Below are 10,000 nucleotides of genomic sequence, written 5' to 3'. Positions count from 1 at the left end.
GAAAAAAAAAATATATGTGATAAAAAAACTGAAGAATACAGAGAAGACAAGAGATAAAAGTAGAGGACAAAAAGTCTGTAACATGAAGCAGAATTAAACACTCACTCAGGTACAGCATCCATGATTGTGTTGCAAGACCTTTGATTATAAGGCTGCTTATCTTGAACAAGCATCCTACAAAGCCCAGCACAGAATCATCAATTTGCAGCTTGTAGCTCATCAAAGGCAGCACAATAGAATTTCCTGGAATGATTTTTCTTCTTGAAGGTAATTTCACTTATGACCCCCCCCCCCCCCCCCTTCTCCTATGTATCCCCAAAATGTTGCATACAAAAACAGGATAAAAATTAAAGAAATGTAGCAATTTAGAAACCCACATGAAATGATATCTATAAAGATTTGTTTGTATCTTATATAAACCAGTTGTTATATTTTCTAGAACCAAATGAAAAATTAGAGATAAAAGGAGGTGGATTTTCATTACAGATTTCTAAATGATGGAAATAGGAAGTATGGGAAAATGAATGCATTATAAAGATATAAATAATTTGATTATGTCACTGAAGAGACAATCACTGACACTGTCATCACATTTTCTTTGTTCCTTTGTCAAATGTTTTATTCATTAATATATATATATATATATATATATATGTATGTATGATTGTATGTATGTATGTATGTATGTATGTATGTATGTATGTATGTGTGTGTGTGTGTGTGTGTGTGTGTGTGTGTGTGTGTGTGTGTGTGTGTGTGTGTGTGTGTGTGTGTGTGTGTGTGTGTGTGTGTGTGTATGTATGTATGTATGTATGTGTATGTATGTATATGTATGTATGTATGTATGTATGTATGTATGTATGTATGTATGTATGTATGTATGTATGTATGTATGTATGTATGTATGTATGCATGCATGTATATATGTGTGTACACACACACACACACACACACACACACACACACACACACACACACACACACACACACACACACACACACACACACACACACACACACATACACGCACACACACACACACACACACACATATATACACACAGAAGTCCCTTAAATTTTAGTATCAAAAGATATGCACTTATAATACATAATTTATATATAAAAATAAAAACAACTTAAGATACAATGTCTTTTTTTTTACAACAAAAAACTTGCCCTAAGGACTCTCCCCTGAACTGTTAATTTCAAATCAAAGTACTTCTTTATAATGCACAGTTTTTAAAATTCAATAAACTTCTCTATAAAAATAGGAACTCTGAAACTCACCAACAATACTAACAAAAACTTCTACCAAGCCAAGATGGACATACTGGTTGTAGGTCCAACCAAATTTTCTCTTTGTATAGAGGTAATCAACACCAGTAGTACCTGAAACAAGATATTGTGAGGACAGGAGTTTTTAAAATCTGAGAGCATTTCATCTAATATTAAAACCTACAATATACAGACATAAATAAAAAAAAAGTTAGTTACTAAGAGAATCCATGATATAATCCATAATACAATAATAAAATATGATAAATTTCAAATGAAAACTCACCAAACACGAATACAAGGAAACACATGGCAGCCATCAGAGACAAAATCTTGGCCCTGAGTTTGTGCCTCCGAGGTTTAAAACAGATAGAAATACTTTTCTTCACATTTTTAATGTCCACTAAGTCCTTGCACACATTTCCTGGATTGTGTGCCAGTTCAGAAGCTTCCAAGTGGTATTTGGAAAAGCGGCCTCGTGTATCTTCGATCCGCACAATGGCGTATAAAATTGCTATCAGAAAGAGCAAGGCACTGATCCCATATATACCCAAGTATCCAATGGAATAATAGGTAACATCACTTAAAAGCAGACCTAGAGGTGCTCCCAAGATCATGAAAAGGTCCAAAATTGCAATACGCATCGTTCGACTCCTTATCTTGGTAATGTCTGATATGTATGCATAACATGCCATTATCAAGGTGATGAAGCCTCCTGTCAGAGCTCGAGGCACTCCCGACAGAAGAATATAGAGGGCAGGAAGACTAAACCAATATGCATTCATCTGAAAATCATTGAGATATTTACCAACAGATCAATTTCAAATGAGACAGTATCAAAATTATATATAATGATGTTAAATCATGTATACAACTATATTACTAAAAGCAGGATATCATACATACAAGTACTCATCTCATACAATAATACATAAACACAGTACTGACAGAATACAAGTACAGTAAAATAGTAATCACAAGGTATAATAGAGTAAAAAGCATAGTATCACATAATCAAAATACAAAATAATTTAAGCACAGTATAACATAATCAATATTCATAAGGTGTAATCAAGCTGAAACAAAGCATCAAATAAAACATACTTACCAGATACAACAAGGTAGACAGCAGACTCCCCACCAACGGCAAGATCATCGGCAGCTTTCTCCCATGTTTGTCACTCCAAGACCCCAAGAACAGCACAAATAATACTGATGGTATGTTGGTGAGCAAATCCATGTACATGTTGATCTTTGTTACAACACGCTGTACCTCAATCTGGTTGTTTGGGTACGATGATAGGTTCGCACAGATTTCACTGGAGAAATTCTTTTCAATACACACCTGGAATTTATGAAATTAATATCAACTCAAACTTGCAGTAGAATACTTCTAAAATGATAAGTATTACACACTACAGTGAGTATTAAACAATCAAATAATAACAGTTATATAAACATCAAATAATACAAAAACAAATTACTAAGTAACAGCTATGATATATAACATTTAAATGTAAAATAATTCAAATAATAGATTACAATTAACACTAACAAACAACAGCTAAATAATAACAAGAGTCAAGGGATTTCATCAAGAGATCTCCAGTCTGAGATTAGAAAATGTATAAATCAATAACAATAGTGGTTATGAAAATTATTAATGCAGTTAAAAAAATAAAAGAGAAGAATAAATTAGTAAAAATAATAAAAGTAAATAATAATAATAATAATAATAATAATAATAATAATAATAATAATAACAAAATATTTGTTCCTTCAATGCTAATTTCCACTGATTTTATCAACATCACACATATGTAGGGCATGATGAAAAAAACAAATATATAATTATTAAAATTTCTAGAATTGTCCCTAATGAACTAAGCCAATAATGAAAGTTATATTGAACACTATCATATTACAACAACAACTATTACTACTACTACTACTACTACTACTACTGTTATTATTACCATTATTGTTCCTATAACTGATAATGATACTGTTGTTAATATTATTACCATTACTACTACTGCTACTATTACTGCTACTGCTACTTATACTACTTCTTATAATAATAATGATCAATAATATTAACAATAATAATAGTAGTAGTATTAATAATAATAATAATAATAACAATGATAATAATAATAATAATAATAATAATAATAATAATAATAATAATAACAATAACAAAAGCAACACCACCACCATCAACAACAACAAAAGTCATCATCATCATCATTATGATGATGATGATCCATACTTTTAGACTTTCTGTTCTGAATCTACTCATCCCATAGTAACACAGAAACCCATTTAATTCAAGTAAGTCATTGGGAAGGTCATTCTTTAACCTACATTTTTGACTATTGTTACAGTTGAATTAAAGTCTATACCATAATGGTAAAAACAAGTGTCATGAAAATTCCCCAGGAGAGAAATAATTAGCAAAGAACATAGTTACAGATGAAGATCCACAGATACCTAAGGAGTGCACACTTCTCCCATCTCATGGTGCTAAATGAATCATACAAAAAATATATTTCTGTTTATTCATTTTTTTATTACCTTGAAGATGAACGTTCAGGGAATCATCTGATGAAAAAAACAAACTTATCTGAGTCTTTGCTTCACCTTACATTGGTTAAACAATACAAATACAAAAATCTCATGTGTTCCCCACACAAACTAACTGATTCACTCACCTTATCTAACAAGAGATTTGTAGAAATAGAAGACTGAATAGTCCAGGAGAGCAAATACAAGAAGAGAATTGGCTCTATTGTGATATTCTTCAGTTGTTGTACTACTTTCAGGAAGCGCTTGCAGCCTTTGACTTCCTCTTCAGGTTCCCCATATTCTGTAGAGTTGTTGGCAACCAAGGAGTGCAGTTGTTGGTCCAAGTCAGACACCTCCTGAATAAGATGCTCTCTGTCCTCTCCCCTTGCCATGATGAATGTGACCCTTTGGACTCTGCAGTGTTCTATGTATTCAAGATATTTACAATTTCACATGTACACTGAATTTCCCTGGTCATAAGCACTGCATAGACAAGCTATATTACACAAGGTTTCTAGTCATATTTGGTTTCTCTGTTATCATAGCACTTAATATAATTTCATCCTGTTTGTACCTCTTTTCTGAGCCTGCAAGATAAAACAAAGGCACTTAGTGAAAATACAAAGTTTCAAGTCAAAAACTCTTGGCAAACATTTGCCTTTCCAAATAATTTCAGAAAATTCTAAATATATCAGTAAGCTCTGATTACAAATTTATAACTTGTTTCAAAACCAACCTTACTTTACTGCAACAACTCCACAGATTAATGATCTTTATCTTAAAAAAAAAAGATATTCAAATTTCTAAATTTTTTGTAACAGGTGAAAATGTGCCCTGTGATGTCTTCATAAATATTTGCACTATTGAGGCACACAAGTTAACAGAGTGGAACCTAAGGCCTAATTTGAAAGTTTCTTTATTAAAATACCTAAAGTATCAAAATTTATTATAAAAATAATATGGTCTTAATCTTTAATGTTTTATAATCATGACCAATAGTAATATGCATACTTCAAAATCACTTTTTTTCTGGTACTTCATACAAATACAGATAAACATATTCATGCCTATTGGTGTAGGACAAGCAAATTTTTGAAATATAATTATCTAAGATTGTTAATTCTTAAATAAAAAAACAACTGCTATGTAATCTTCTAAAAAAAAGTCCCTGTTACCTGTAATCATCACAAGATCAGAAATATAATGAAGGAAATTACATAAATGGGTATTTCAATGTACAGTTATACAATATTATCAATAATGTAAATAGTTTGGTTCCTTCAGATAAATACAAATGTAAACACATATATTTACAAACAATATACCTATATGCATATACACTGGTGTCAGGAGGGGAAAAAATGAAATCTCCATGTCATGCACATTTATAACTCTTATGCAATGATGTTAAAAGTGCAAAACATTTTATAAACAGTAATTTATAATGCTTTGTTAATTATTTTAAATGAGTAGTACAGGTTGGCTCCCTTATAAAACCTTGTCACATCCCTTGAACATGGTACAGAAGCCAAGGTCAAGCTGATAATGAATTTCGGCTCTAGATGTTGCATATATCGTTCTACTAACAATATCCAAGTTATGCAACGTGACAGTATTTTACAATGCCATTTAACATGGTCTACAACTATCCTCATCATCGTCCTTTGCTCATAACCCTAGGCATTACTTTGCAAGGGCATGTACGTCAACTTCTGCATGCATCATCAACACGAACTACTACAAATAGCAGAACACTACTCACAAAATATACGCATACACTAACCCATACCTCTCAATTTCTTCATCAAGGCTGCCAGTCGTTCATTCTACACCAACTGTACACCGATCCCTTGTTGCTAACAGTCGCACACCCTCCACACCGTGCAACATATCCGCTTCTCCCAAATGCTTTGTCGTAAGTTGGTAACATAGCACACGTCCACGGAGGTTACCACACGACTCTTTATAGCATATTATGTTCGTATTCTCTCAAAAGAAATGTCATAGTTATACATAGGCGTTGCACTGGTTGATATATTTACAAAGTAATGGAGGGGGAAAAACTCAATGAGGGAAACAATTTCGGCTGAAATAATGAAATAATATGGTACTTCGTAACTTTCCGAAGAGGAAACCGCGTGCGTATGTTTGTTTACGAAGGATCAGCTGACTGGCAAAAATGAAACGAAAACGGATATACACCATCATCATTCATTTCCAAACTCGTTCGTGATTCTTGGAATTCAGATTTGTACTATTCCCTTCCATTATTACGCAAATATATTTGTGGACATGGTTTATTTAGGGATGTTTTTATTGTCTCCCGTTCCACTGTCGCAAGTTCACACGTACATACATATGTACATGAATACATACCCACATACATACATACATACATACATCCATATATACATACATGCATGCATACATATATACATACATACACATACACACATACGCCCACACGCAAACACACATGCACATGCACATAGTCGCACACATTCTCTCTCTCTCTCTCTCTCTCTCTCTCTCTCTCTCTCTCTCTCTCTCTCTCTCTCTCTCTCTCTCTCTCTCTCTCTCTCTCTCTCTCTCTCTCTCTCTCTCTCTCTCTCTCTCTCTCTCTCTCTCTCTCTCTCTCTCTCTCTCTCTCTCTCTCTCTCTCTCTCTCTCTCTCTCTCTCTCTCTCTCTTCTATCTCTCGTAAACAAAGCACTCAATATTACACTATGCCTGACACACTTGAACCAACACATCTGAGTCACATCCCGTAATATTAAAATACACATGCTATGGTGCATCATAAGACCAGAAGAGATTAGACGAGAAAGCACGAACAGCGGCCACATGAGAGAAGCATCGATGCATACGACAACCTTTTACATAACCTATGCGGCTGAGTTGCCAAGGCACATGCTGTTGAGTACACCTTCATTGTGCGCCGTTAGATGTTCGTTGGTAAGATGAAAAATTATTACTTCTATACTATCCAGGTTGGAAATGCGTTGAACTGTATTCCTTAAAGCTAAATCTGTATTTACATACACACACTTATACACATACTCAAACGTGTACACGCACACGTATACACGCTCACACACACATAATATATGTATATATATATATGTATGTATATATATATGTGTGTGTGTGTATGCATATATATATATATATATATATATATATATACACACACACACACACACACACACACACACACACACACACACACACACACACACATATATATATACACATACATATATATATATATATTTTTATATATATATATATGTATGCACGCATGTATATGTGTATGTATATATATATATCAAAATAACAGCTCAACACAAGTTACCTTTGTCATGTGATGCTTACGACACAGTATCACGAGTTTAGAGTTGATCCCCTTCGCGTGTTAATTGATGTTATCAGGAACTACATATATGCTTATCAAACATTTTATGAGAGTCCGCGGCAGGAACTCTTTGGCTGAAAAAAAAGTGTTTTCAATTCATTTAAAAGGTAATGTATTATCGAAATGTAGATATATGTTACATTTAAACAGGTCTGTGAATGATCGAAAATGAAAACCAAAAACAGATATATTTTAATAAAGCATCATAGACTGGACACCATCCCACTTTCATGTCGATGAACATAATCAAAAGTTAAACTCATAAGTTTTATTTACGTTACGATAGATACATCATTTGACTTTACTTGTCTGCGTTCTATAACTTCCTCAAAGTACTGATTTACTAAATCGATTTGCTCACTACTTATGGGAATGTCCAGATGATTAATATGTGATACACGTGGAATCTGTCTGGCCAGTCTAAGGCGAGGCACTAACGTTGGTTATTAAAGCAAATTTGGATAGTGGAGACAGATGACCGAATTATTGCTATTTCGATGATATGTGTTTCTCTATCGTGGCACCCTTACTGTAAGTCAATAACCCATTTATTACATCCCTGGCAAAGAGAAACAGGGCATGCCACTGCCTGCTGGGCTAAAAGCAATTATCACCGTTTAAAAAAGAACGAGGACAACGAACCTCCGATTTCTTATTTATCCTGCTCTCTTAGTACTCTCTGATCTTCCTTTTTATTCTGTATGATATTTGTTTTCGACACACAGCATAAGATTTCATTCCTAACTAATTGCCTCTGAATCCTTTTATCTTCGATAGGGTTGCTCTTTTCAGAACTCCTGATAAGTGCCTACTCTGAAGGCCACAGAAGAGTAAAACTGGCAGTGGCGGCTCATGGAAAAATAGAATGTAGGGACTGCCTCATTGCAAGCTTCAAGCACCAATATGATAATAATAATAATAATAAAAAAAGAAATACATTTAAAGAAAAATATCTAAAGAAAAAATAATTAGACAAAAACAATCTATGAGGATTCGATTAAAGTGCCATATGCCGTAAACATAAACAGAATACTGGACTGGCTGCGACTGGGTCGAACCGCATCGACTGCAGCTCCTCGTTGTACCGCCACTAATGATGCGATATTGTGGTGAACCATAAGAAAACGGGATCATGAAGGGGAGTCCCAAGCAATTCGTGGCAGGGCTGGATGCCTGAAATCTCCACTGGTCACCACCAGGGACCACCACCGTGGACCCCCCCCCCCCCCGTGGACGTTACAACGGCGAGTTGTTTTATTTTTAATAATATGAATGTATATACTTTGTTTCGTTTTTATACTTCTTTTATGCCTTGTAATTAATGCCCTAAAACTGTTCATAGTAAGTAATTTTTATTTTATTATATTATAAGCCTCCAGAACTCCAATCCCACAACTGCTTGTTCCCGCCTCTAAGAGGTATGGGAGATAAACAAGGGAGTCACGCTCGCATGGCTCAGGCTCAGGCTCTCTCTCTCCCAATCCACGGGTTAATTGGCTCAAAGAAAGTGGTATTCTAGCAGTAAGCCAGAGATCCTTGGCGGAAGACTGCTTGCTTAGGATAACCCTTGCTGCAGGCATAGAGAGAGGCTGTAGTCGAGCCCTTTTTTTTGCCTTTCTGTGTTTAACCTTAAGGTGTTTTACGGTGACGGACGGAGGATTCGAGGCACCCCATTTTTTGTACGATAAGTTATGTGTGCACCAGCAGTATATGCCGGCTTTGCTATATTTTTATCATTTATGTATATATATTCAAGCTCTTTTATTAAATATTAGTTTTATATGTTTGTTTGTTTCTTTTTCATAGTGATGTTCTTTTAAGCAAGGAGTTGTACCCAGGCTCCTTTTGATTTTCCACGCGGGGAGTGTTAAGTTTGAACCTTCACGGATGTCGTAAAACCCCGTTGTATGAATTTAAAATAACATTAGGGAACCAAAAGGGTTCGACATATGTTAAAATGATGAATGCTACAGGATGTGTGTAAATTTCACGAACAATATCTATCCCAAACCCACCGTGCCCTCGGAGAGTGCTTACCGCTCGGCCCGTTCCGTCGGCAAAGCGTAGATGGAAAGTAACCAGTGAATAGCTGAAGTGTCTAAGTCTGACACTAAAATCGAGCCTTTCTGATCACTACAATAGCGTACACCGTCAAAATAATGAAAAAAAAAAATATATATATATATTTAAAATAACGCACAAAACCTTTGTTTAATGGCATATTTGTTGTATATGTGAGTTTGTTGAAGTCATACACTTGTCTGTGAGTGTCTAAGGGGAGTGCAGCTCAGCAGCTCCCATGATCGAGCCGTAACTAATACCGGAAACATAGTAATAAATGCAGATCAACAAGTATTATCCTTTGCATTTACTTTGTTTCCTCGTTTGTTTTTTCTTCACCACTATTTTTAACTATTAATCTATTTATTGCAATTCTCCAACAACTCTAATGTGATTATGTACTAGACCCATACATAAACCAGCAACATATACTAGAAAAATTAAAATGAGATGTCGGATAAAAATAACAGTGATTCAACCTTCACTAAGTTTGTTTTTATCACTTAGCATGATTCAGTATATAACTCCACTAACGTCTTAACAAAGACACGGGATCTGGCGGTGTCACGTGCTCGGCCCATGAGATTGCTGGGTTAAAAAGGGTGTTTCAGCAGCACCTGACTTGCTTTTGTTTTGTATATCTGTTATGCATTCATATCGTATCTCTTCCTTCTCTATTCCC

The 10,000-nt window shown here is 34.7% G+C and overlaps 1 protein-coding gene across 2 annotated transcripts in view; it reads right to left on the bottom strand.

Moving 5' to 3' along the window:
* Positions 1-5,789, bottom strand: part of LOC125030768 (solute carrier family 46 member 3-like) — a 7,366-nt gene extending 1,577 nt beyond the window's left edge. The window contains exons 1-6 of one of the 2 annotated variants that reach the window (XM_047621033.1): positions 5,633-5,789; positions 3,990-4,430; positions 2,384-2,620; positions 1,562-2,060; positions 1,288-1,389; positions 106-243 (exon numbers count right to left, since the gene is read on the bottom strand). In XM_047621033.1, the coding sequence (XP_047476989.1) occupies positions 106-243; positions 1,288-1,389; positions 1,562-2,060; positions 2,384-2,620; positions 3,990-4,235 (1,222 nt within the window). In that variant the 5' untranslated portion in view covers positions 4,236-4,430; positions 5,633-5,789. Of the gene's footprint in view, positions 1-105; positions 244-1,287; positions 1,390-1,561; positions 2,061-2,383; positions 2,621-3,989; positions 4,431-5,626 lie in introns of both variants that reach the window. The other variant, XM_047621034.1, reaches the window with a different exon arrangement.
* Between the last annotated feature and the right edge of the window lie 4,211 nt (positions 5,790-10,000).

This window comes from Penaeus chinensis, chromosome 11, assembly GCF_019202785.1.
Source record: "Penaeus chinensis breed Huanghai No. 1 chromosome 11, ASM1920278v2, whole genome shotgun sequence".
Lineage (NCBI taxonomy): Eukaryota > Metazoa > Arthropoda > Malacostraca > Decapoda > Penaeidae > Penaeus > Penaeus chinensis.
Note: the sequence above shows the minus strand (reverse complement) of the source record. Positions and strands in the feature narration are given on the sequence as shown.